Below are 27,978 nucleotides of genomic sequence, written 5' to 3' on the forward strand. Positions count from 1 at the left end.
GAGTGAAAGGTGTAAAAAGAAATGTACTCATTACCTAACTTAGGAAACTGTAAAATCCTCATTACATCCTTTATAATAACTTTTTTTTTTTTTTGGTCATTTCGGGGGCTTGAACTCAGCGCATGGGCACTGCCCCTAACCTCTCTGTGCTCTACCAGTTGAGCCACAGTGCCACTTCCAGCTTTCTCTGCTTATGTGTTGCCAAGGAAGTGAACCCAGGGCTTCATAGCGTGCTAGGCAAGCACTCTACCACCAAGCCACATTCCCAGCTGCTGATAACCATTTTTAATGGAAAAATGCATCTGAGTTTGGGAGCAAAAAACCAATGAACCTTTTTTTATAAAAGGATTGTGGTGGGCTGGGAGTTTGGCCTAGTGATAGAGTGCTTGCCTAAATAGCATGCATGAATACCGGGGTTCAATTCCTCAGTACCACATACATAGAAAAAAGCCAGAAGTGGTGCTGAGCTCAAGTCCAGGACTGGCAAAAAAAAAAAAAAAAAGGATTGTGGCAGCAGAAGTCTCTGGTATGTTGCCTTTCTGTATAGCAGACTTTCTTTCAATCCTACAAATATGCAAAATTAATAACTTTTCAAAGTACAATTCTTACATTAAAAACAAAGGTTGGCCTCTAACTGCAACTGGACCTCCACTGAGATAAACCAAATTAACAAGTAGGCACATCACACATATTGATTGGTAGGCCCATTTGTTAGATGTCTAGGTAGCATCAACCCACCCTCCAGACAGCAGGTACAATGTGCTTTCACTGCAGGCCTTCTTCCCTCCCATATCACCCCTTCAAAGCTGCACAAGCCACACCTACTTTAAACTTACACATGTGTGATTTGTTCTTAAGCAGCACCAATTAGCTCAGCTCTTTTAAGAAAGGGGCTTCCACAGCAGCTTCTGGAAGCATTGAATTGACTCATAATTGGGCAAATAAACTTGTTTTATGTGTTCCAAGCACATGCATAGCCTCCTTATCAGTGTCAGCAAAAGAACATCTTGCAACAGGGCAAGTCTCACCAGAAATTCTCTGACTGAGATGATGTCAGAAAGTGACTTGCCAGTGCCCTTTAGTGATTGTAGCCTTGTCATTTTTGAACCATCATGGCCCAAACTGAAGATTTAGGTTTAACCTTATTAATCAAACAGCGTATCCTGTTTCTGATCTCTGGTATGTTATTCTCCCCCTACATCAGGTATATAAACTTCTTAGCCAGGCACAGATAGATGGCTCATGCCTGTAATCCTAGCTGCCCAAGAGGCAGGGGTCAAAGGATCACAGATCAAAGCCAGCTTGGGTGGAAAAGCCCAGAATACTCTTATCTCCAACTAACCGCCAAAAAAGCCCCAAATAGGACTGTGATGCAAGTGGTAGAGGACTAGCCTTGAGCATACAAATCTCAGGGACAGCATCCAGAACCCGCTTTCAAGCCTCAGGACAGGCACACACAAAAATGTTCTTTCCTTTCTGAACTTCAGATCTAGGATAGTCAAGGGTCAGACCACTTCTGGCTGTCACTACTTACGTGCTTGGAGCAAGAACCTTTGCTTTAGAAATCCTAAGCTTCAACATCCTAAGTGCAGCGTGCAGTATTGGTTAGAATGAATAAAATGTTAAAATAACTTATCAGAGCACCTAGGAAAGAGTACTTTCTGTTACTGTTGTTCTTAATCTGATACTGCCTATTTGGAAGCTAGCCAGAAAATAATCAGCCTGTGGTTCGTATGAATGTTCAAAAAAAATATTTATTTATAAAAAATACAATGGGTAAGTTTATGCTGAGAAATGCAGCAATAAATACAGTTGAAGAAAACAGAGCGAACTCCACAAGGATACATTGGCACAAATGAAGACTTCAACCGCACGCCCCAGGCCTAACCACTCCACCAAGATTTGTCAGCCTCAGGAAGAGAAAGAGAACACGCCTAATCACAAATGCACACCGATCACGACTTTATTAAAAATCAGCAAACAATACTGTAGACATCGATATGAAAATTTCTAAAATGCTGCATCTTAGATTTAGTTGGCAAAGGCCACGTGTAGCAATAAACATGAGTTTAGTCTTCCATGTAGAAACCAGATCTGCTAAACTGTAAAAACAAAACAAAAAACAAAAAACCCAACACACTTTCCTATTGTTTGAAAATACCAGTTTAAGTGTAAGATCGTAAAAACGCATAGGTCTTTAATAAAAGAACTGGCTGTACAAGAGTATTCCCCTTTCACAGTATTCCTTTTTACTTCATTTGCGGGTTACTGGCTAGGCTGTAGGATTTAACTGTTACAGCACTAAAAGGCAACTATTTAGGGAAGAGGCAGAAAAAGGAAAAAGGAATGTATGTAAGACAATTAAAAAAAAAAGGTACAAGAAGCATAATAGTGTTTTAGGAAGACAAGATAAAAATTACTCAAGGCTAGTTTGGTTCTCACTGGATAAAAATCAATGGACTAAATACTGGGCGCCTCTGTGACTCTAATAATCAATGCCTTGGTCGCCATATTGGTAATCCCTCGGGTAGTCATCTTGGTACTCGCCATGGTACTCATCTGGGTATTCTGCCTGATAATCACTATCACTGATTTCTGACCCATTTGTTCCTGTGCCTTGACTTCCATTGTGAATGACGGGTTCTGTAGGGGCAGCGCAGTACTTGGGGTCGTACACTTGCCGCCCAAGCCCATACACACTCATTCCTTTCTGAGAAGCAACTTTGTTGGTCCCCATCTGCAGGGAAATGGTCGAGTTGTCCACTGGTTGTAATGTCAGCTTCTGATCATAGATATCTCGTCTGGTGCCTGGAGCTGACATCCCCGCCTGGGATCAGAACAGGGCATACAAATTAAAACAGCAGCTTAAAAAAAAAATGAAAATAAATCTGTGCCTCTTAGTATTCTATACAGTGTGACGATCACAGCGAGTGTGAGAGTGGATACAGCAGATCTTCTGTGGGTTCAGGGGTATAGTTCACTCAGACGGGGAGAAAGTTCTCCCTTCTCTCTGAGGTGTTTTTAACAGGAAATATGTTAACATATTTCATCGTGCTGAAATTCTATCTGCTACCAAAGTACTGTTTTGCTACCATACTAGGATCCACTTAGCATTCTACAGAAAATGTTTTCTCTAGAAGCTTAGTTTTAAGAATGCTAGTTTAAGAGGACTAAATAGAAACACAAGATAATCTTACCTATCAACTTAAAAAGTTTCCTTTAAAAGCTAAACCAAAAAATGAAATATAAATAAATAAAAGCCAGCATTTAAACAGTACGACCTTTTACTTGGACACACACACATTTTTCCTTCTGGTTTAGGTAGAAAGGCCAGCTGTTCTAACTGCCAACAAAAACTACAAGACACACCCCACTTTCGGTGACTGTTGGAGAAAAGGCCTTTTGATTCTTTTGCTTTCTCAGCAAAATCGACTTTCCTGAAGAATATTCTCTGACTCTAGTATGCTGTGTTTTTGGGTGCACGAGAATGAAGTTGGGGTGCACTCTTTGCCACTGCTCACCTGGCTGGCTCCCTTGTTGGTGCCCATCTGCAGACTAATCGTGGTCTGGTCAAAGGGTTTGTCAGTCTGCATCTTGGGATCATAAAGATGCCGCCGCGTCCCGTAGGCCGTCATGCCTGCCTGGCTGGCACATTTGTTGGTTCCCATCTTTTAAGGTAGAAAGAAAATGAGCATTATGTATCAGATGTCACCCTCATACACAAAATTCTCTGCAGCTAAAAAAAGGTAGAGCTGGGAGTGTAGCTAAGGGGTTTGATTTCCCAGCACCCCCCTATCCCCCCAAAAAGTGGAAAGATGTGGATCTGGTAAGTTCCTGAGACCTCTCTTCTGTTTGTCAAAGGACAAATTTGTTCATTCTCCTCTAGGTTTGTTTTTCAACAGCATTCCAAAGTCTAGCCAGACACTGGTGGCTCACACCTGTATTCCTAGCTACTCAAGAGGCTGAGATCTGAGAACTGCAGTTCAAAGCCAGCCTGAGTAGAAAAGTCCATGACACTTAAAAAAAAAAATCTCCAACTAACCACTCAAAAGCTGGAAATGGTGTGCAGTGGCTCCAAGTGGTAGAGCACTAGCCGTGAGCACAGAAGGCTCAGAGACAGCACCTAGGCCCAGAGTTCAAGTGCTAGAACTGGTATACATGCACACACACAAAACACAAGGACTAATTTTTTTATCTATTGTATTCAGAACCTCACAGTATAAACAATCACATATAACATGCATATATAATAGTACAGTGGCAAAATTATGGGTCATTTATTTCCCTGCTCCTCTTCTTCACTGTAGCTCAGATAACCACACAAAGGGCTACCTGCTTCAGCTACGGAAATGGATTAAGGCAATCTGGTCAGATAATAAGTGTACCCTTCTCATTCCACCTATGGTTTACATAAAAAAGTATAAGTAAATACCAGGCATTTGATAAGTATTTTGTTATTTGTTTTTAAAATAAGGTTCACCAATGTAGCCCTTGCTGGCCCCAAACTCACAATCATTATCAACCTTAACCTCCTGAATGCTGGGATTACAGGCATAAGCCACTAGACCTAATTCATTAAACATGTTTCTAAACATTCTCATGGGAAAAGAACCACAATTTATAACTTCAATTTTCATATACTGGCCAGAGGCAGAATGAGGAATGAGAACTCAGCCAAGTCCAAAGAAACAACGATTAATTTTCTTTTCCCCCTGAGAACTCTGTGACTTTAGAAGCCATCAAGTACCCTGTTCTGCTTTTCGGCTGTTGGAAGGTTTTGTTTTGGATCATAAAAACGTTAAGGAAAACTTTATTACTAAACATAAACCAAAAAAAAAAAAGAACAAAAAAGATTCAGAAGGTATAGAAGCCAAAAAGGAAGAGGCAAAACTAAAGCACTAGCATCTGCATGCAGGCAAGTAGCACGGGTGGTCGATCAGTGCCTGCTGGCAGTTTAACTTATGGGTCTGTATGCACTTCTATAACTGTGCATACACTGACACGCAGTTACAGAAATATGCATGAACATAAATTCTAAAAAAAAACCCTCACTGCTCATAGCATTTTATTACCTAACTTTCCCCTTAATCTTTCAAACATTGCTTTATTTTTATGTAACAAGTTCCCAAGTTCAACAAGTTAAAATTTAACCAACAGACTATAGTTTGGAAAGTCAGGTTTCTAATTTCGCACTCCTTATTTTTGTACTTTCTAAAAGTAAAGCCACCATAGAGACTCAGGGGAGAAGGGGGATAGATATGTCCACAGCACACAGAACCCTTGCCAGGATATATTTGTGATTCTTTCCAGGGTAACATGTGAAGGGAAAAGTCATTGTAACTAAGCATTTGCCAGGGTTTTACAGAGCTTAGTGCTCTAGTCAATGAATGGCTTTGGCCTTAAAAGTCTTATAAAACTGCTTCATTTTTCCATGTGCCAGTGGATCACACCTGTAATCCTAGCTACTCATGAGTATGCTGAAAATCATGGTTCAAAGCCAGCCCAGGCAGGAAAGTCTAAGACTCTCATCTCCAATTAACCACAAAAAGGTGAAGTGGAGGTGAGCTCAGGTGGTAGAGCACTAGTCTTGAACATGAAAGTTCAGGGATAATGCCTAGGCCATATTCAAGCCCCAGATCAGCAAAGCAAACAAAACCCACTTCATTTGGTCAATTTCTATAGTTCAGGAATTTATACAGCTTATTTTCTTTTTAAAAACTGTATGATTAGAGGGGAAAAAATGTTATTTCCTAGAGAAAACTGTCAGTCAAGTCAGGTAGCATACTTGGGAATGTTTTCCAGAATTATCAGCAATTTCTATAGACTATATTTTGTTATTTAATACTGAAGTCTAAACTCAGGGCCTCTAGGCAGGCCCTCTACCACTTGAGCCATACCTCGCAATCCTTTTCATATGCTTTTAAATAGAAATAATTGTAAGCTGGGCACTGGTAGCTCATGTCTGTAAACCTACTTGGATACTTGGAAGGCTGAGGTGTTTTTTTTTTGGCCAGTCCCAGGCTTGAGCTCTGGGCTTAAACAGTCTTTGGGCTTTCCTCAAGGCTAGATAGAGCTCTACCAATTGAGCTATAGCACCACTTCCAGCCCTTTCCATGTAAGTGGTACCGAGGAATTGAACCCAGGTCTTCATGCATGCTAGATAAGCACTCTACCACTAGGCCAAACTCCCAGCCCTGAGATTTTTTTTTGGGGGGGGGGAGGGGGGTCAGTTGTGGAGCTTGAACTCTGGGCCTGGGCCCTGTCCCTGAGCTCTTCAGCTCAAGGCTGGTGCCCTACCACTGAGCCACAATGCCATTTCTGGTTTTCTGGTGGTTAATTGGAGATAAGAGGCTCAAGAACTTTTGTGCCCAGGCTGACTCTGAAACATGATCCTTAGATCTCAGCCTCCTGAGTAGCTAAGATTACAGGTATGAGCTACCGGCACCCAGCTAAGGCTGACATTTAAGGATCATATTTTGAAGACAGCCTGGGTAGGAAAGTCCATGAAACTCTTAACTCACCAGTAGAAAGCTCAAATGGAGCTGTGGTTCAAGTGGCAGACTACCAACTTTGAGCAAAACTGCTAAGGTTCAGCTCCTAAGCCCTGATTGAATTCAAGCCCCAGTACAACAATATTGTATAAACCACATATATACTCAAGAAATTTACATTGTAGTACCTTTATCTATACCTTACTTTCAAGAGAAAACATTTTGCATGACAGTAATTAATGAGATCAAGTAACTAAATAACAACAACTCACCTGCAAACCAATTACACTTTGGCCAGCCTTTAATTTTCCTTCATCAAAACGTCTTGTTTGTTTCTCTGCATATTTGACTCCAATGTCGATGGTTGTATGGAATCCTTTGGTTTTAGCCTGGACAGAAACAATTATAACTGCTAAATAGACACACTCAAAAGATTTTGCCAGCACAGTTTTGCAGAGGGACTGGTAAAGAAATGATATGTCTACAGGCACAAGTCTCATTAAGGTAAAGTCCACACTAGACTGGAGAAACGTATTTCAGGCTATTCAAGTAGCACATTGTACCCTCTGAAATGTGTGGGTTCTAATGAACCCATCTAAGCCTGACGCAGCTAAAAATGTCACAGCCTCCCTGCAAAGCTAGTAATTACAGAAGGCACAGGCCCTCCCCCCATGTGCTCTGAAAACCCATGGGTGAGCAATGATGAAATCCATCAGGCTGATATGTGGAGAATGGTTTTAACTGGCCCTGAAGGACATGTACATACCAGCCCTGCCAGCGCCACCAGCGTTGTCTGAACCTGGGTCATGTTTCCATTCTCAAAAAGATCATTTGCTTCAAATATGTCATGTGGCTTCATACCATAAGCCTGGATAGCTTTAATGAAGTTGCCAATATTCTCCAACTAGACAGAAAAAAAAAGAGGCACACAACTAACTTTTCAAGCTAAATATTGACATTCTAAGATCTAAAGTCTTCATGACAGAAAAGTACTTGTCAAGAATTTTTATCAGTTACATACATACAAAAACACAACTCTCTCTGGAAAAGGAGTTACATAATAGTATTCATATTTAAACAACATTCTTTTCTAGCTCTTTAAGGACAAAAATCTTCCTTATAAATTTTTATTTTTTTTATTTTTGCCAATCCTGGGGCTTGAACTCAGGGCCTGGGCACTGTCCTTGGGCTTTCTCAAGCTAGCATTCTACCACTTGATCCATAGCTCCACTTCCAGCTTTTTCTTTGTATGTGGTACTGAGGAACTGAACCCAGGGCTTCGTGCCTGTTAGTCAGGCATTCTACTACTGGATCACACTCCCAGCCCTTCCTCTTTTTTAAGAATTGCGCCAAGTCACCTGGTTGGTGGCTCTCACCTGTAATCCTAGCTACTCAGGAGGCTGAGATCTAAGGATCAAGGTTCAAAAGCCAGCCCAGGCACAAAAGGACCTGAGACTCATTCCAATTAACCTCTAGAAAATGGGAAGTGGGGCTTGGCTCAAGGGTAGGACGATAGCCTTGAGCTGAAGAGCTCAAGGACAGTGCCCAGGTCCGAGTTCAAGCCCTATGACCCACCAAGAAAAAAAAAAAAAAAAAAAAAAAAGAACTGTGCTATGTCACAGCTAGAGCTAACCAGGCCTGGCATTTTCCAAAGGTTACATACTTACTAAGTAATCCATTAAGTGCTTTAATCTTAATTAAAAAATAAATCTGTGGTTTTTGAATTGTTCACAATCTCTCATATCTCAAAGCATTATCCTCAGTAGTGTTAGGAGAGGTGGGGACAATACCAGGAGAGAGAGCGGTCAAGAAGCACTGCACTGTAAGTGGTGCTGTGGTTCAAAGTGGCAGAACACTAGCCTTGAGCTGAAGAGCTCAGGGACAGCACCCAGGCCCAGAATTCAAGTCCACAACGGACCAAAACAACATAAAAAGAGCTACATATAGCCAGGATCGGTGGCTCATGCCTAAATCCTAGCTAATCAGGAGGCTGAGATCTGAGGATCGTTGTTGAAACCCAGCCTGAGCACTGAAGACTAAGACTCTTATCTCTTATTAACCACTAGAAAACCACAAGTGACGCTGTGGCTGACGGGGTAGGGCAGCAGCCTTGAGCTGAAGAGCTCAGGGACAGTGCCCAGGCCCAGAGGTAGGGCGGTAGCCTTGAGGCCCCATAACAGACCAAAACAACAACAACAAAAAAGGAGAAACATTGTACTCATAAATATACACGTTGAAGCCCTGTGTACAACCCCTTAAGGATAAGACGAAAAAATCTTTAAGATCAAATAAATGCCTGAAATTACTTAATCATATATATTCATGAGCTAAAGCTACATCTGATACAGTGTGCTGACAAGCAGCAGTTACATTAAATGCCTTGCTTGTTCCATTTCCTTCCTATTAAAAAGTCTAATTTGTATCTCTCTTTAAGTTGTGTGAAATGGTTTTTGAAAGTGTAAAGAAAGGACAAACTTCTAAGCTAAACATGTAGTTATTATGGAGACATTTTTGAGAATGACAAAAATACACATGGCCATGTACACAGACTTCTGCTAACTTATTTGGTTTTTAAAACCAACCCCCACCCCCTGCAAAAATAAAGAAACCAACCCAAACAACCAAATAACCACCCCTTTTGGAGTTGGAGGCATGGCTCAGATGGTAGAACACAAGCCAATGAAAAGCTTCTGTTATCAAGTTTGAAGTTGGGGAAAATAACAACAAAAATAAAAGTATACATACTCCAGCCCTGACATTTTTCACTAAATAATAAACTACTTGAGTGTCATTTGTTTGTCTATAATCTCAGCATTTCAGAAGGCAAGACAGGAAGACTGTTAGTTGAAGGCTGGCTTCAGCTATACTGCTAGAACTTATCTTCCCCACCCCTCACCAACTAGAGGCAGAGGTTGGGGCTGCTAGCTTGGTAATTACCTGAGGCCAGTTTAGTGAGGACTCGTTGACCTTCTTCACAGAGCCAGGCTGTAGCTTGTTTATGAGTCTAAAACAAAAAGTATATGGAGCTGCTTATTGACTGGTCAAACAAGAACTGCAATATGAATCAGTAAAGCAAAGCATTACACATCTGTGGAGGTTATCACCGGACAGGCAATGTCCTAGACGTGAACCACAGGCAATCCCCTCAGCAGCCCGTGGGAAGGACCAGCGAGCAGCAAGGGTGTCTCCCACCCTTGGGGACCTCCTTACTCGCAGAGGATGATGCCATCCTTGAGGCCCAGCTGGAAGTTGGTCCCGATGCTCATGCCTGTCACCTCTTCTATCCAGTTGCGAAGATCTTCTTCTGCCTGGTGATCATACTTGGAAGCAATCTGAAACACAAGGTCACTGGCTTCAGGGCAATTCTGGCACAGCACTACCAAGTGGGAGGGTGGCCCCTCTCCCATTCCTTATGCACCGAGACCCCGGGGGATGGGTAGGAAGTGACACTCAACAGTCACCAGTAACTAAGTACAAACTGAAGGTGATTGACCCTGAAAAACCATCTATCAAAATTAAGAGACTTGCAATCCGGACACACAGCAAGTGACAGGGTCTTAGTGGTGTAGGACAGTATGGCATCACACAGGACTTACAACTTCACAGATCAAGCTAGCAATCACCACATTAGAAAAACAAGGAGACCAAAGGCAGCTATTCTTGGGAGAGGAACACGCAGGTGCACTCATACAAATAATATTGACTGAAATGAACTCCGGGAAATGGAAATAAGAGGTTTTTTCCTTTGGTTGCTGTTTTTAGAGGAACAAAGGGCAAACAAATGTAGCAGTGGTGCTCAAAAATGAACTCTACAACTAGTAGGTGGGGTCAGGAGGGAAAAACTGGGAGAGCACAAGGGAAGGGGTGACATTGTCCAGAAAGAAATGTACTTGTTGCCTGACTTATGTAACTGTGACCTCTATACTAACACTACAAAATTTAAAAATCAGTTCAAAATGAAAGAATTGTAATGCATACAATGATACAGTATCTCAATTCACCAATACAGATCACACTCAAGTAGTCCTATTGCCTAAAAAGTCCTGGTACTTGCCTTCGATTCAGCCAGATGCCCAGAACATGGTGTGCACAGACAGACACTCACATATGTACACATGCTCCTTCCTCAGTACTAAATGTAAACCGCTGAAACTCTGTTCATTTATTCTCCTCACATGAAAGACATGTCATGTTGTCTTCTTAGTGCCTAGATTAGTACCTGACATCTAATACTGAATAGAATGAAAGAAAACTGTTTTTTGATTTTTGCTACTCCTGGAGCTTGAACTCAGGGTCTGAGCACTGTCTTTGGACTTTCTCAAAGCTAGAGCTCTACCACTTGAGCCACAGCACCACTTCTGGCCTTTTCTGCGTATGTAGTACTGAAGAATAGAACCCAGGGCTTCAGGCATGCTAGGCAAGCACTCTACTACTGAGCCATGCTCCCAGCCCCTCAAGTTCTTAAAACCATCCCTTGCCTTGGATCCTTAAACAGGCCATTCAATGAATTAAGCAGATCACAGGGGAGAACAAGGAAAGATATGAATAGTCTGTCTTCTTTGGATAAATACACTGAACACATACACACACAGTCTAGTCTGAGCTGTTACAAGGGAACCAGGCACAAAGTTTGAGGTGCCCTAGGCTCATGGTGTCTGCGTACGGACCTACAGGCTGCCTGCAGCTCTTTTCCAAGGGGGACCTGGGAAAGGTCAGCCTAGACAGGAAGAAGCTCTTGTCACCTGACAGTGAAGTCCAGTATGGGGCTTAAAAAACAAAGGGTCCTTTCCCCTTTTCCCTCCATCCTCTGCCATCATAGTTTATGTTTCAAGGTGGGAAAAGATCCCATTTCCAAGGTCAAATAAAGGGAAGAGTTGGGCACCTCGTACAGACTCACATGAGCCTCGTCAAGTTCGCAGAGACCTTCTCCCCTTACTCCCCACTCTCAGGGCAAGGTGGAGATGAAGTTCAGGCACAGTGCAGAGCTACCCATGGTAAGAGCCCTATCTCTGCTCCCCTCATGTCCCACATGTCTGCAGATTGGGTTACACTGGCATCTGGATGGTGGAACAGGTAAAGAAGAAATGGAGACTTTGGAAACATTTTTCCAGAAATGTACCAAGCAGTAAGCAGTGATTATTCTTATAATTCCCCATAAATATTCTTGGATAATTTATCTCTTCCATACCACACAAATCCTGATGTAGGTATAGTAACTTTAGAAAATGGATTAAACTGGGAAATAAATCTTTTAAGTCCTGATTGTTAAGAATCTTGTCCTAGTTTGGCTAGAAAAATAATCAACATGAACTGGATGAGTGGATGAAAATGAGTAAGAAAATACAGCGTCTAGTACTCTTGTGGATACCACAAACAATTGCTATGGAAGCAAATTCTGAATGTGAATTGATTTTCTTTTCAAAAGTAAAGTCTCTACCTAACATCACTTTTATAATAATAATAGTGAACTCACTCTCAGGGGCTCACCACTGTAAATCCCAGCTACTCAAGAGTTACCTGAAAGACAGTGGTTCCAAGTTACAGTGGGCAAAACAAATTAGACCCTCTATCTCATCTAATAAGCCTGTGTGGTAGTGTGCGTCTTGTCATCTCAGCAATGCAGGAGGCCTTTGCAGGAAGACCATGGGTCAGCTGAAACAGGAGAAAGAGCTGGGTACCAGTGGCTCTCACCTGTAATTCTAGCTATTCAGGAGGCTGAGATCTGAGGATCATGGTTTGAAGGCAGCCAGAGCAGCCAAGTCTGTACAATTCATCTCCAATTAACCACCAGAAAACCAGAAGTGGCGCTGTAGCTCAAAGTGGTAGAGCACTAGTCTTGAGCACAATGGAACTAAGGGACAGCGCCCAGGCCCAGAGTTGAAGCCCCGGGACCAGCAAAAAAACAAACAAACAAAAAACCTAAGTGCTGGTGGCTCACACCTGTGTTCCAAGATACTCAGGAAGCTAGGATCTGAGAATTAGAGTTCTAAGTCAGCCTGGGCAGACAAATTTGACACTTCTGTTCAATTAACCAGCAAAAGCCCAAAAGTGGAGATGTGATTCAATCAGTAGAGCTCCAGGCTTAAGTGGGAAAGCTCTAGGCCTTGAATTCAAGCCCCAATATTGACACAAGTAAGTCCAAACCAAACAAACTCTAGGTATGTAGCCACATCATCCTGCTGTTGATTTTTACCTTTGGTTGTTCCTTTATCTTTTAAAGAAGCAACAAAGGCTTTTATCCCAAATTCTGTTAATGTTTTCCCAGTCAACAGAGCCCAGAAAGCATTTTCTCTTAAAATCAAAGAATTGTTAAGCAACTAAGCTTTCTGTTTAAAAAAAAAAAAAAATCAAAAGGAAAAAATTACTTTCATCCCAAAAAAGCTTTAATTCCTGAACATAAAGAAGAAATTATAGCATCTTTCTCATAACAAAAATAATTATCTTTAAATATTTGATTTTCGCTGGGTAGTGGTGGGCGGCTCCCATCTGAAATCCTAGTTACTCAGGAGTCTGAGATCTGAGGATTGAGTTTCAAAGCCAGATGATAAAGGAAATTCCATGAGACTTATCTCCAATTAACCACCCACATGCTAGGCAAGCACTCTGTCACTAGGCCACACTCCCAGCCTTGAATATGACCTCTTCTGAAGCATACTCAATAGAGGATGACGCTGCTCTGAAAGGGGCAAAAACTAGATCTTGAAGGGAATGGTGAAGAAAACCTTATATATTACAAAATTTTACACCCACCAAAGCTCACCCCCTTAACAAATCTTATCCCTCTGTAGCAATCCAGCAAAGCTGGTAGATAAGTAGGAAAAAAAGTCAAAAATGACTCCTAAAGAAATTAACAATCAACACAAAGGTGAGAATCACTGAGATGAGTCACAAGGTCTAAGCTCTACCTAGTTGTTCTCAACACCATTCCCTTAAGTAAATCCCTAATGTTCAGCCATATCTCACAGTGTACACACTATAGTTGATCACATACAAAATGGCACAGAATGCTGGGTACAGCCGCTCAAGACTAATCCTAGCTACCTGGAAGGTAAAGATAGAGGGATGGTGGAGGTTTGAGGCTAAATCAAGCATATAAGTTGGTAAGACTCCATCTTAACCAATAAGTAAGATGTGGTAGTGCACAAGCAGGAGTATTACAGTTCAAACTAACAAAGATGTAAACCAAAGCAGAATCCTACCTCAAAAATAACCAAAGTAAGCCAGATGCTGGTGGCTCACACCTATAATCCTAGCTACCCAGGAGGCTGGGTTCTGGGGATCATGGTTCACAGCCAGCCCAGGCAGAAAAGTTTGTGACATTCTTATCTTCAGCTACCAAAAAGCAGAAAGTAGAGCTCTGGTCAAGTTATGGAGCACTAGCTGTAACCAAGACTGACAGAAAAAAAAACTATTTTGCCCAGTTCTAAATCTTTTATCTAGAAAGGGATAAATACTAAGTAGGATATATGAAAGACAACTGGGGGAAGGAGGCATTAAGACATATTATTGTGGGGCTGGGAGTTTGGCCTAGTGGTAAAATGCTTGCCTAGCATGCACGAAGACCTGGGTTCAATTCCTCGGTACCACATACCTAAAAAAAAAGCCAGAAATGGTGCTGAGGCTCAAGTGGTAGAGCTCTTAGCCTTGAGAAAGTCCAGGAATGGCAAAAAAAAAAAAAAAAAAGCATATGATTGTTATTACTAAGGCATATTATTCAAAATAAAGGTGGGATAATGGGAGTTAAAACAGGAACCATTTCAAAATCTGAACTAGATTTCCATCTCAAATGTTCAGCAGCCTCAAATTCCCTTCCTTTTGATTCATCACTTTGCATTCTGGACACCTCAAACCAGCACAGTCCAACAGGCTTTAGTGTTTCTTCCCTACCAGAAATTCCGCACATAACAAATCTTATAAACACGTAAACATTTTAGCAAAAAATTCAAAGTATTCACACTGGTCTAACAAGCAACAAAAGATCACATGCTCCTGAGGTCAAACTTCAAAACTTGGTACTTGACATTCCAGAGACCTAGTCACCGCTTTCCATCTTGTCACTGCTTTCTATCTCTTCAGGACGAAGGAAGCCCCACAGGTAAAGGACCCCATTAAACATGTGACACACACATCAGAAGTAAATGGAAAGGAGTAAAGTTTTCTATTACTATTATTTCCTTACTGTCTACAATCTAATTTTAAAAAATATCCACAACTGGGACTCCTACCACCAAAGGCTTTTCCTCTGTGTAGTGTCTTTGATTCCAAATTTGCATTCCTTTCATACCATAGCTGGTAAAAGGGATGAAGTAATCCATCTTTTCAAGAAGTGTCCTAGTGTAGGGGAAGGAAGAATAAAGATTCCACAGAAAAACCGCTTCACACTTGTGATGCCCTCAGGATGGTTACAAGCATTCTTCTTGGTCAACTTGGACCAACTTGCCAAAGGCGCTTGAAAGCCAGGGAAAAAATCATGTCTGCAGCAGAACTGGCAGATGTTGAGATCTGCCAAGTTTTCACCTGACAACATATAATTTTCTTTCCCCAAACATGCAACAGTCAGTGCATGAGATAGTTTGTTGCTGCTGTGACAAAATAACCTGAGGAAAAAAACAAAATGACTACTTTTGGGCCACCTGGTGAGAAGAATAGAATAAATATGTGCCCTGGGATGAATCTGCAAGGAGACAGACTATGAAGCAACCAGGAATGGGAGAACACGGAGCACAAATCCCAGTTGCACATCCAGCAGCAACCCTGCTAGCAGGCACTGGCTCTTGGGTTAGGGGCTGCTCTGGAATGTTAGGGATCTGCAGAGATTTTGCTGAAAGAGGATGTATGTAATAGCTGAACTCCCACAGGTACAAGGCCAGAAGACAGAGAGGCTCTTGAAGGTTTGGTTTCTGGAGCTTGTGGGAACAAACTCACTCCTATGAGCAGGAGGAGACCTCTGCCACCTCAGTAAGTGACCTGCCATCCAAGTGCTTGTCTGCAGACCTGAACCAGTGTCAAAATGTTCCAAATCCATACTTACTTCCTCCTGAGCTATGGGGGCAGGGGACATCGAGGAGAAACAATCTCAGTGTTTCAGCCAGACTTAGGAAACTCTGGAACTCCCTTGGGGACCCAGATCCAGATCTCAGACCATGAATGCCTTTTTTTTTTTTTGGCTTCCTACAATAGAGTCTATTTGTGAGAGATGGCTTTACATAAGCAGTCAGAGCTCAAGTACCTCATTTTAAAGGTGAGAGAAGAAGCTGAGCACTGGTAGCACACATCTGTAATCCTAGAGGATTCAGTTTTAACAGTTTGGGCAAGAAAGTCTGGGAGACTTACCTCCAATTAGCCAGCAAAATGTCAGAACTGAATATGTGGCTCTAGTGGTAGAGGACCAGCCTTGAGCTAAAGGACAGAGTCCTGACACTAAGTTTAAGCCCTACTACTGGTGCGCATGCTCACGCACACAAAAGGTAGAGTAGATGTGGATAGGAGTCTAGCAAATATGTTGTTTCTCCCCTTCCATGAAAAGGAAAGAAATAGTAATTAGGAGTGTGAGTGCGTGTGTGTGTCTTTAATTTGTAACAAATCCTTACAGACAGATGCAAACTGTAAATCCACTTTTCAACCAGAACTCATGGTTACGAGTTTTGATAGATGTAAACCCATGAAGGCTGGCTCTGAGAATAAAGTTGATATAAAAGCAAAAAAAAAAAAAAAAAGAAAAAAGAAAAGAAAATGAAAGGATACAAGGTTTCTATTAAACCATAGGATGGAATTTCCCATTTCCTCTTTGTAAAAAAAAAAAATGGTTAACTGTGCCTTATGAAATAGAATATAAAAACATATCCTGCTTCTTGAGGCCTTTTGGTCATTTTTTTTTTTGCACTTTTTTGGTTTTTGTTTAAGAAGAATATTGTGGGGGGATGGGGAGGTTAAAATTCAAATACCCACATGCTACCAAGCTTGCATAAATCTTACCAGAGAGGGAGAGGCAGGATGTGATGGTGCATAATTGTAATCCCAGATATTAGGGAGGCAAAAACAGGAGGGCAGTGCTTGGAGGTCAGCCTCGATAAAATTAAGCCATAGTGTTTGCACACTGTTGTAATCCCAGCTATTCAGGAAGCATAGACAGAAGGATTACAGATAGAAGCCAGCCTGAGCAGTCAGTGAGAGCTTGACAAAAGGCACGAGGATCATAGGGTAAGCTCAAGAAAAATTGTTATAATTACTAAAGTATAAAGAGGCTGGTTTAGGAATGGTAGAGCTCCTGCCTAGCAAGTCTGAGGCCCAAAGTTCAAATCCCAGTGTTGACAAAAAAAGAGGGACAGGTTGCAGTGGAGTCCAAGTTCTTTACCTATACAACAAAGCAGAAAGTCAGTTATGAGACTCAGTTCCTCTTTAAAGCCAGTCAAGGTCCTGTTTTTTTTTTTTTTTTTTTTTTTTTTTCTAGCCCTGAAGGGAGAGGGCGCCAAGAGGTGGCCTGCAGGGCACCCCCAGGACAACAATAAAGGCACCTCCTCACAGTTTATGGTTATGCAATGAGCTCTCAGGAAGGTGGGAGAAAGTTCTCTGGAAATGCAGACAGAGCTCTCAGGAAGGTGGGAGAAAGTTCTCTGGAAGTGCAGTGCTGTGATCCAGCACAAAGGTCTCCGGAGCTGTGGTTAAGGCCCGCTATGACCACGAGACCAGAACCTCCTTTCCAGTGAACAGAGTCCCTCAGTAACCACAGGGCACTGGTTCCAGAACATTCACCAACCCCAATAAATACCAGCACCACTGATGCTCAGGTCCCTTGTAAAAACAGTACTTAAAACAGTATTTGTAAATAACCCATGCACATTATCCAATATACTTCGTGGGATGGAATCCAGAGGGTCCACCATTGAGCTACATTTCTAGTCTCCCTGTCCATATACTTTTCTTCTTTTCTTTTTTATTTGCCAGTCTTGGAGCTTGAACTGAGCACTGTCCTTGAGCTTTTTTAAGGCTAGCACTCTACCACTTGAGCCATAGCACCACTTCTAGATGTTTTCTGTGTATATGGTACCAAGGAATTGAATCCAGGGCTTGCTGCATGCTAGGCAAGTACTCTACCACTTGGCCACATTCCTAGCCCAACCTGTCCATATACTTTTAAAAATGTTCTCTAGATGAATGCCTAATACAATGTAATATTTTGTAAGACCACTTTAGGCTCTGTTGCTAGACACAAAGTCCTTCTCAATCCACAGTGAAGCAAAGTGACAATCCATCCCACAGAAGCAAGCTAGTATAGTGGAATCTACTATAGTCCCAGCCACACAGGAGGCTGAAGCAGGAGAAAACTCCTGAACCTAGCCTGGAGAACATTTTAAAACCCATCTGGAGGTAGGGGAAAGCACTGGTAATACATGCTATCATGAATCTGACAAATGCACCAGAACAGTCACTAATGATTTAAAAAAAAAAAAAAAAAAGCACTGCTTCAAACCAGCCCACAGGAATTTGCTAGGGGTATTGTCAGCCTGGTGCAAAAGTTCACAATAAGATTATTTGGCAGAGCCAGGCACAGTGACTCATATCTGTAATCCCAGCTACTTGGGGAGACAGAGATCAAGGGAATCAAGGTTTGAGGCCAGCCAATCTCCAAAGTTCCCAAGATCCCATCTCCATCAATATACACAAGGCAGTGGCACACATGTATCATCTAAGTTATGCTGGAAGTTACCAGGAGGAAGACAGACCCGGGGCCAAGTCCAGCAAAATGGAAGACCATATGAGGAGTAAGAATAGCTAAAGCAAAAAGGCACTGGTTGCAGGAGCTGCCTAGCTAAGCCAGGAGTTCAAGCCCCAGTACTGAAAAAAAAAAAAAAGGGCATAGATAGCAGAGATGTCTCTGATTAAAAACACTTTCCTCCTCTTCCTCCTCCAGGTCCTCTAAAGTGAATGCCACATGCATGTTTGGAAGCCCTGTAGACAGAGGCAGGAAAGTTCACACAGCAGAGCTATCTGCACTGGAAGAAGTAAAATAGGGAACGAAAATTAAGACTGGAAAGGAAGAAAATTACAAGTGAAAGCTTGACTGGCAAGATGGGTGGAGAGCAGGGTGAAATAGGGGGTAAGAGGGCTTTAATTTGACATTCAGGGCTTGAAGAAAAAGGAAAACCAGAAACAAATGTACCTGGGCTCTGGAAAGCCGCCTGAGGGGTACAATTCTGCTGCAGAGCACTAGAGAACCCAAGATTTCCATCTGGTGCTCCATGTACATGCAATTTCTATACTTGACTAGAAGCAAGGTATGACCCTCGGTTGCCATTTCCCAAAGTAGAATAGTGTGTCTGAACTGACCCTCTGTATGAAACTGCTACACATGGTACTGATTATTTTCTCTCCTGTTTCCTCCATGTGCAACAGAAACAGAGAGAAAAGTATAACCACGAAGCACTCCCATCACCTCTAAAACCTGGGTAGTGGCACTCCAGGGTGTGAACTGAGGATCATGGTTCAATGCCAGCCTAGGCAGGAAAGTCCCTGAGACCCTTATCTTCAATCAACTACCAAAAAGTTGAAGTGGAGATGCAGCTCAAGTGGTAGAATTGTAGTCTTGAGCACTGTCAAGGCCAGTGCCCAGGCCTGAGTTCAAGTCTCAGGCATGCATGCACATAGACACAGACACACAGACACAGAGGCACACAAAAGACCACACACTTGAGAATCCAAAGTTACTCCTCATCACCCAACCTCATCCAGCCACTGGGAAAAGTTCCCCGGGGAAATGCCTGGAGGGAGGTGGGGACAATTCCTTTGAGCTTAGGTTAGGAATACCCCAAAGTGTCCCTCCGGGAAGAAGGACCTCTTTTCTCTGGAGAGGCCTCATCCAAGAGTCATTCCCACTTTGGAAGCTCTCCAGTCCCAGGGTACGAGAAAAGGTACTGGAAGCACTCGCTCCTCTTTTCTGTCCAGACTCCCTTCACCGTCCAGGTACCCTGCAGATACAGGCCTCAAAAAAATAAAATAAAAATAAAAAACAGAAAATAACACTTTTGGGCTTTCAACAATTCACTCAAAGGCTTAGCAGTGGACTGAGAGGAACAAGCCTTGTCTGAAATTAAAAAACAACAAAAAAAATTATCTTATCGAATAAAAGCAAGTCAGGAGCTGGTGACTTCATGATTGCCATCATAACTACTCAGGAGGCTGAGATCTCAGGATCAAAGTTCAAAAACAGCTAAGACAGGAAAGTCTGTGAGATACTTATCTTCAATTAACCACCAGAAAACCAGAAGTGGAGCTGTTGCTCAAGTGCTCAGGAAACAGTACCCAGGCAGAAAGAGAGAGGAAGGAGAGAAGGAAGAAGCAGAAAGGAATAGACAGAGAGGAGAGTGGAGAGACAGTGGCAAGAGAGGAGACAAGAATAAGAGAGAGGAGAGAGGGAGAGAGGGAGAGAGGGAGAGAGGGAGGGAGGGAGGGAGGGAGGAATGGAGGGATGGAGGGAGGGGGGATGGATGGAGGGAGGGATGGAGGGAGGGAGGGAGAGAGAAAGAGATCTTAGGAAGAAAAAGCAGAAAACTGCCATGTCCAAAGCTCTGCTCTGGTTCTACAAAATGTTCTGGACACTAAGAGCAGTGTGGGCAGAAGGATGCAAGAGGAGAGAGCGCGGGACCTCACTGGGGAAACGTGTCCCAGGGCAGGCCTGGACAAGGACCCCAGGAGGTCATCACTTTCCTGTCACAAAACCAAGACACTGCAGCTCTGCAACTCTGCTCCCCTAATCCAGATAAAGATTTCTGAGTGAGTGGTAAGCTTCTGGAGGTATTATTAACACCTAGAAGATAAAAGCAGCTCAGAATACATAACCTGGCCAGACCAGTCAGCTACAGGGAGCTAAGGTTCTCAGTTATGCAACTGTGCTCCAGGCATCCTGAACTCTACACCTGAATTATCCAGCTTATTTACTTCTTCCAACATCACTGCACAGGCATTATTACCATATCCTCATCCCACAGAGCTGATACAAAGAATAATAAGCCACTTGCCCCAAATCCACAGTATCCAAATTCTTGAGGCCCAGGCTCAACAACTTCCTCTCTAACAAGAATCTAACAAGGAAATACTTGCCAGTTGACAAACATTCATACGGTTATGTTTTCAAGGTAAGAATTTCTTATGAGAACAAAGTTTTAGTCCTCACAAACAACCAGAATGGATCCTTGGACTCCAGAGATCCTTAACAAAAATTTTACCTGGCTGAGGGTTGAGAGTTAAAGAGAACCATTGAACAGGACCCATGCCACAGCTGAGACTAGTGCCTAAAATAAGGTGGAACCTGCCAACAACTCTGAGGACAAGTTTCCTGGAGGTGCAGCATTTGTTCAACCTCCTGGAAACAAAGTTACCAAAATCATCCAATAGTCAGGGACAACATTAATCATAGCTGGTAATACACAGTTAAAGAGGGGTGGGAAGAAAAAGAAAACAAAGTTAAAATAACAACAAAAAAAAGCCTCTCAATAATCCTCAAGTCTCAATCTGGACCGACAAGCAGGTAGGAGGAAAAGTGGTTATTTCTGGTGGATGGCAGACAGCAATGCCTTTGCAGTAATCTAAGGGAACAGGTGAGGCAGACAGAGCAAGCTCCACAAAGGAAGAGCACAGAAAGTTCCAGTGCTGGATGGAGGAGCAGATAAGAATCCCACTGACATCCCTCAGTAAGTCTGGGTATTTTAAAGAGAAAAGTTTGAGGCCCCTCCTCTTCTCATTGGAGTGAATCTTCCTTATCTGTTTCTGTCAAGATGGGGGTGGGGATGAGGAAAGCAAGTGGACAAACCAAAATAGTCAGCCACCAGCAGGAGCTGGCTTTCTGACTTACCAAATGGCCACTTCTACAGGTCTCCAGCGAGTGGCAAGCATTAGACAAAGCTTTGCAAAGAGGGCCCTTAACTTCTAACAGAGTCGAAGACAAAACAGGTGACTTAGCAGACAATCCACAAATGACAGCCAGGATAGAATTCTCTCAGTGATGTACGTATTCAGAGTAATTTTAACCAACTAATAAAGTACTGAAGAAAAAAAGTGATATAAATCATTACACCATTCTAAAACATGATATATGCACCCATTTATTTGTATTCTCTTATGGGAGTGTTAATTTCCACTTTCAACGATTAGTTAACTGAGTGGAAGAAACACCATTAAAATTAATTAAAAATAAGACTTCTGAACTTTACAAAGTTAAGGCAGGACACCTGCACTTTTCCCCAGCGATTCTGGCACTTCTAGTTTAATTTCCAGCTGAAGTCACCTCGGGGTTGACTTGTGGCTCCTTTCCCCAGTTCTCTCCACACACCAGCAGCTGTGGTCCAGCACTTTCTGGCAGCCCCAGCTGAAGGACTTTCCTAGTTGATAGCTGCTAACTATGGAACTGTCTCATTTATTCTTCAATGATAAACTCTTAGTGCTAAGTCCTCTAAATGGTTTTCCCCAGCTGAGGAATGGCATTCTGTAACCAAAAAAGCCCCAAAGCAGCTCCTTTGTTACACTGCATTCCAAAGGGATGGAATGTGTGTCACCCAACCATCCTGAAGTCCCAACCTTCTCCGGGAACTGAGGTTCTGAGAAGATCAAGTCAGCTGTTTGCCACACCCTTCCCACCCCAATCTATCTCCTTCACTTGCCCTGCTAACTGTAAGAGAGGTCCCTGCTACACCTGTGGCAAGACCCTGAGAGGGCAGGACTCCTGGGACCCTCAGCATTTCAGGAGCTTCACTGCCTCCAACACTTTGTTTACAGCCAACTGTTTTTCCTCAGCCACTATCTGCGCTTTCCCTTTATTGTCCAAGTTATACTGGGGGCCAGACTCAACCCGTAGGACAACAGCATTTTGTGCTGCTATCCTCCACTGACTGATTAGCGTCTTTGCCGTGCCCACATCATGGTTTCCTGCACATCATAACTGATGCATCTTTTTGCTGTTATTATAAAAGACTGTTCATTTTCCTAGGCTGTTTTAATGCTAGTTTCAACTTTTTGCCCTTTTTACTTTTTGCCCCCCCTTTTAAAAGTTTGTTATGTTTTGCTATGAATTATCATCTAATCAAATGTGTTCATTTTAAAGATTTCCCCCCCACACACACACCCTTGGACTGTTACTAGTTAAAAGTATTTGATTAAGATTGGCTGGCTGGCTGCAGGTGGCTCACATCTGTAATCCTAGCTACTCTGGAGGCTGAGATCTTGGAGAATGTCAGCCCAGCCAAAAAATTCCATCTCTCAAGTAACCAGCAAAAGCCTAGCTGGAGGCCTAGCTCAAGGTGGGGTCTTACTTGTCTAAAACTAGTCAGGAAAGTACAAGGTCCTAGGTACAAAATCCAATATCATCAGAAAACAAAGTAGTTACAATGAAAGGTTCCTTCAATTCGCTGATGAACCATTTTCACAGATAAAAATGTAAACTCAAAGAGTGATTCATACAAACAGAACACTTAAAAGAGCAAAGGAATACAAATCGAAAAAATGTAACATTAATTTCCCATTACTAAGAGTCAATAGCCACAACATGATCTTTGAGTGAACACAGGGACAGGCACACCTCCCTGCACAGCTTTGAGGTGGAAACTCCTGTTTCCTTCCATCTTAACAGTTTAGGAAGCCAGCAGAGGTGGTAAACAACTTGACAATATCAAACAAGGTAATAAAGTGCCTAGGGGAGACTAAAACCCACATATGCTTGACATAAAGTCCACACCACCTCCCCAAAATGTTTATGCCTTTTTTCAATCTTAGTGAGGGCTTTTGTTCATCTTCACCATTATTTTTAAGTTGTTGTACAAAGGAGGTAAATGAGTTTTTTAAAAAAAGATCCGACGTTCGAATCTGCATACAAAGTATGCAACACATAAAGAAAAAAAAAAGAAGCAGGGTGTCCAAACCAAGGAATGTCAAAGTTTATGTTCGCATATATGCAGTCTTTTTAGGGGAATGAGGGGGACCCTGGGGTCTGAGCTCAAGGCTGCAGTGATACAGCTAGGCCAGGCCTCCAGTGGGTATTTTCCCAGGTTCTTTTCAAGATAGGGTCTTTCTTCCTGCCTGTGATTGCCTAAGCCAGAATCTCCCACTACAGGCCTCCATCCTCACTAGGCCCAGTCACAGGGCACCCCAGCAAGCTTCCCTTCTATGAATGAGTCTCACAGACCTTTCTGCCTGGACCAACCTAGAACCATGATCCTCCCACTCTCTGCCCCCCATGTGGTTGGTATGTCCAGGGAATGATACTGAGCCTAGATATGGATTGAGATGTCTCACTTGGTGTTCCTGTTGGGGCTGGCCTCAATCCATGACACTCCTGTTTTTCGCCTCCCAAGTAGGTAGGATTACAGATGTGAATCATCTGAATCCAACTGCCTTTGGGTTTTTTTTTTTTTTTTTGCTTGTTTGGTTGGTTGGTTGGTTGGTTTACTGAGACAAGATCTTAGTCAAGATTGACTTGGAACTCACCATGTGCCCCAGACTGGCCTCACTCACAACCTTGCCTCCGCCTCACAAATTCTGGGATCACAGGTATGTACCACCAGCCTGTCCACTTTACCCCACAGTTAAGCCCTCAAGCTTAACTATACATGTATCACCTCAAACACAGGCTAGCAATGCATGGAGATTTGGTTTCCAAGCCCAGAACAGAAGACAGAGTAACAGGAATTATCAAATATTAAGAAGAGACAGATGGGTAACAAAAATAAGTGAGAGGGGCAGACAAAAGTGACTACTAAGTATCTCACTGAACTAAGAAACTGCTTGTAGAGGTGAAACTCAAAGTTATTCCAACTTTCTTGTGTGACCTTCAGCGGCCACACCCCCTTCTGGGCTTCCCAGTCCTCATCTGTCAAGGGAGTCCAGTAATCCCAGCTAGCAGGTTAAGCTCAAGACTTCCCATGAAAGGGTACTGTCTGGAAAGACCACATAAATGAGGGGTTATTTTGTTTTTTTGCCATTCCTGGGGCTTGATCTCAGGGTCTGAGCACTGTCTTTGGACTTTTCTCAAGGCTAGAGCGCTACCATTTGGGCCACACCTCCATTTCTGGCTTTTTCTGTGTATGTGGTACCAAGGAATTGAACCCGGGTCTTCATGCTTGCTAGGCAGGCACTCTACCACTAAGCCAAACTCTTGACCACCCCCCAGGGGTTATTTAAAAAAAAAATAGGTTTAAGGTTAAAGGGATAACCTCACAGCCCTTATAACTTTCCAAAGTTCTGAAAACCAAGGTTTTGCTGTTAAAACATTTATAATTATAGTGATCTGGAGCCAGTCTACAAATTTCTCTGGGTTTGCTCAACTAGAATTAAGAAAGGGGCAGAGGCTGGGCTACATTAGTCAGCAAAAGGAAAACCAGTTTGGATATTAACATCCAGGTAAAAGGCCTGTCGAGGGCTAGAAGGACAGCCAAAGTTATCAGTAGCTCATTTACAATGCAAAGGTAAAGAGAGTGGGCAGATCTCACTGCCAAGAATCACAGGCAGAGTTGTAATTAAGGTGCAGGAGCCAGGCCAGAGCACTGCATCCAACACTTCCAACTCTCTGATCTGCTCCAAGGCCCCCTAAAGCTTCGTTTGTAAACCGTGGAAGGAAGCAGGGAGCAGTATTTTCCAACAGAGTTTTCAGTTAGAGATGTTTGTACTCAAATTGTACACAACAAACCTCTCACCTTTCTGTCTCTTCCAAAAAAAAAAAAATAGGAAGCCGTTTTAAAATATGAGCGAAAGCCAGGAGTCCACGGCTCACGTCCATCACCCTAACTTACTCAGGAGGCAGAGTTCTGAGGATCGCGGTTCAAAGCCTGTCTAGGCGGGAAAGTCCCTCCGGAGACTATTATCTCCCATTAACCACCAAAAACGTGGACTGGAGCTGTGGTTCAAATGGTAGAATGCTAGCTTTGAGGGGGGGGGGGGAAATCCTCAGGGAATAGGCCCTGAGTTCAAGCTCCAGGACTTGCACCCAAAAAGAGAGAGGGCGAGAGAGAAGGGGGCGGGGTACACGGCACCCCGGAAAGGTGAAAAACCCAACGATTTCAGTTTCAGATGCTCCGACTAAAACCAGCTCCACCTCCAAGACGGCTCGGGGATGGGAAGGGCGCGAGGCGGGCGCAGAGGCGGGAGAAGGGCGCCCCGCACTCCGCCAGCGCGGACAGCCGCGGCCCCGGGGTTGGCGGCGGCCGGGCCGGGCCGGGCCGGGCCGGCGTGCCCGCTCCCCGCGGAGGGCCGGGCGGAGGCTCCCCGGAGGTGAACGGGAACACAGCCCCGCCGGCCCTCCTTTGTGGCGCCCGGGCCGGAGCGGCAGTCGGGAGACAATGAGCGGCCTGTGCGCGGTTCCACGCCGATTGGCTGGTCCCCACCCTCCCCCCCCGCCGCCCCCGAACCCCCTGATGTCATGGGCTTGGAATGCAGGCCCGGAGGAAGGAAGGAAGGAGAGGATTTGGGGAGGGGGACGCCTCTCATCTCTTTCGCAGGCCAAAAGTTACAAAGATCCACCCGACGCATTCTGAGGCTGGGTGGCAAAGCTGATTGTCACCAAACCCCAACGCGCCTCGGCCAATAAACCTTGAACAACAAAAAGTAAGCCACAAAGACTCCGGCGCGGCGACGGGCAGCGAGCCACAAACTTCGCCGGGTTTTATTTAAAAAAAAAAAAAAGTCTCAGATCCGCAGCGGACTCCGCTCCCCAAGCGCGGGGCGCCCGGCGCCCAGGCTTTGTCTCGGTTTCCCGCACGGGCAGAAAATCTGCCCAACGGCTCCGGAGACGGGGTCCGTCCCCGCGGCGTGCCGGAGTCGGCGGGACCCCCGAGGGTCCCTCCCCGGGAGACAGAGACAATGGAGGCTCCGGCTGGCCACGTCGCCGCCCGACCTCGCCCGCCGCGCACTCCGCGGGGAAGGCGCGGGGTTCCACCGCGGCAGCCCGCGCCCCGAGGGCGGTGGGCAGCGGGAGGCGGCTGCTCGCGGGAACCCCGCCGCGACCCCGAGCCCCGCCTAAGGGCGAGGACCACGCAGCAGCGCCCCCTTCCCGGAGGGGCGCGTCCCGCAGCCGCCGACCGGCCCTCCAGCTCCAGGGCCGGCGAGGCGGGATTCTGGGCGTCCTGGGAGCCTCTGCCCGCCTCGAGTCCCGGCCCGCGACGCGGGAACAAAGCCAAGACCGCGGCCGGGGTCCGGGATCGGGGACAACTCGCAAACCACCCGGGCGTCCCGTGTCCGCACTACCCGAGAGCCGAGGCGCGCGGGGGAAGTGTGCCGGCCCAGCCCTGGCCCCCGAGTCTCGCCGGGCCCCCCCCCCCCCGTCTACTCTGGCGTCGCGCAGGGTTTCCCTGACCCCGGCGGAGTTTTGCGGGATCTCCCCGCCGCCTGGTCCGAGCGGCGTCTAGCGGGGTCCCCCAGCACGCCAGCCCATCTCGCGGGGCCCCCGGCATTTAATGGGGCCCCCGTACCTTGTTTTTGACCTCGGCCGAGAGCCCGTAGGAGGGGCCCTTGTTGAAGTGGGTCATGGTGCCCGGAAGAGGCTGCGCTGGGGTTCGGGAGTCCCTCGCACTCGGTGTCCCCGCTCCTGGCCCCTAGGGGTGACGGCGCGGGAGAGATTCGGAGCTGGTTCCTCCGCGCTGTGCAGTAGCAGCCCGGGCGCGATGGAGAGGCGCGGGCGGTGCCTGGGCGACTCGGTCCTCGGGGTCCAGCGGAGCCTCGGGTCCGCTCCGAAGAGACGCGCTGGCTGCCGCGCCCGCTCCGCACGCACGGCCCCCCGCCCGGTCCCCCGGGCCTTCAGTGATTGGCTGCCCAGCCCGACCAATGGAGAGCCGCCGCCTCCACCTCGCCCCGCCCCTCGCGGGGTCCCGGGCCGGGAGCCCGGCCCCCTGACGACCCCGCCCCGCTCCGGGAGGCCCCGCCCCTCGGCGCCCCGGGACGAGCTCCACGTCCACCGGCGGGCCGTGGCTCCTAGGACGGGGTGGGAGGGCGCGCGCCCCGAGGAGACGACCGGGTCCCCCGCGCCGGTCCGCGGAATGCCCCACCGGGGCCCCACCTGAGCGCCTGACCTCCACCTCCGGGTCGACCTGGATGGGAAGACCCGGGGCAGACTGGGTTCTGATTTCAGTGCGGGGTGGACAGGCGCGAGCGGGCCCGCGTGTGCCGGCAGTCCCTCCCTCCCAGCGGCTGCGCCCTGGAGTCCCGACCCCTGCGTCTCGTTTGGCTGGTGTTTTTTTTTTTAATCTTTGAGTAGTTGCACAAAGGTGTTTTGATGCATTCTCAATGAGTACTGCGCGTCTTGATCAGTCTCACCCCGTCCATCCTTCTCCCCACCCCACCTGTCTCCTCAAGTTGTCTGGTTCTTTGGTTGGTTACTCTGGAGTCCTGTTGGAATGTGAAATCGTTTTGTGTAGAAAGTTTTCTTTAAACCCGAAGTTTTCTCTAAACTTGTAATCTTTTTGTGGTCCTTTTCCTACCCTTCCGACCCTTTGCATTCCCATCTGGAAGTCCA

At 45.1% G+C, this 27,978-nt stretch overlaps 1 protein-coding gene across 1 annotated transcript; it reads right to left on the minus strand.

The window, feature by feature from the left end:
- Positions 1–1,736: 1,736 nt before the first annotated feature.
- Cnn3 (calponin 3) lies at positions 1,737–27,220 on the minus strand. Its single transcript, XM_090334232.1, has 7 exons — positions 26,939–27,220; positions 9,702–9,823; positions 9,429–9,495; positions 7,258–7,395; positions 6,764–6,880; positions 3,522–3,668; positions 1,737–2,827 (listed from the first exon to the last, which is right to left on the minus strand). The coding sequence occupies exons 1-7, from the start codon at positions 26,993–26,995 to the stop codon at positions 2,486–2,488; spliced, it is 990 nt and encodes a 329-aa protein (XP_090190358.1). The 5' UTR covers positions 26,996–27,220; the 3' UTR covers positions 1,737–2,485.
- Between the last annotated feature and the right edge of the window lie 758 nt (positions 27,221–27,978).

The sequence above is a fragment of the Megascapheus bottae genome, chromosome 6, assembly GCF_031878675.1.
Source record: "Megascapheus bottae isolate mThoBot1 chromosome 6, mThoBot2.hap1, whole genome shotgun sequence".
Classification (NCBI taxonomy): domain Eukaryota; kingdom Metazoa; phylum Chordata; class Mammalia; order Rodentia; family Geomyidae; genus Megascapheus; species Megascapheus bottae.

Excerpts from the sequence above, each read along its gene's own strand:
- Cnn3 (XM_090334232.1), bottom strand. The coding sequence starts at position 26,995 with ATGACCCACTTCAACAAGGGCCCCTCCTACGGGCTCTCGGCCGAGGTC. Across the intron at positions 3,669-6,763 it reads AAAGTGTAATTGGTTTGCAG|ATGGGAACCAACAAATGTGC; the intron begins GTGAGTTGTTGT and ends CTACCTTAAAAG. Across the intron at positions 2,828-3,521 it reads CCAACAAGGGAGCCAGCCAG|GCGGGGATGTCAGCTCCAGG; the intron begins GTGAGCAGTGGC and ends TTCTGATCCCAG.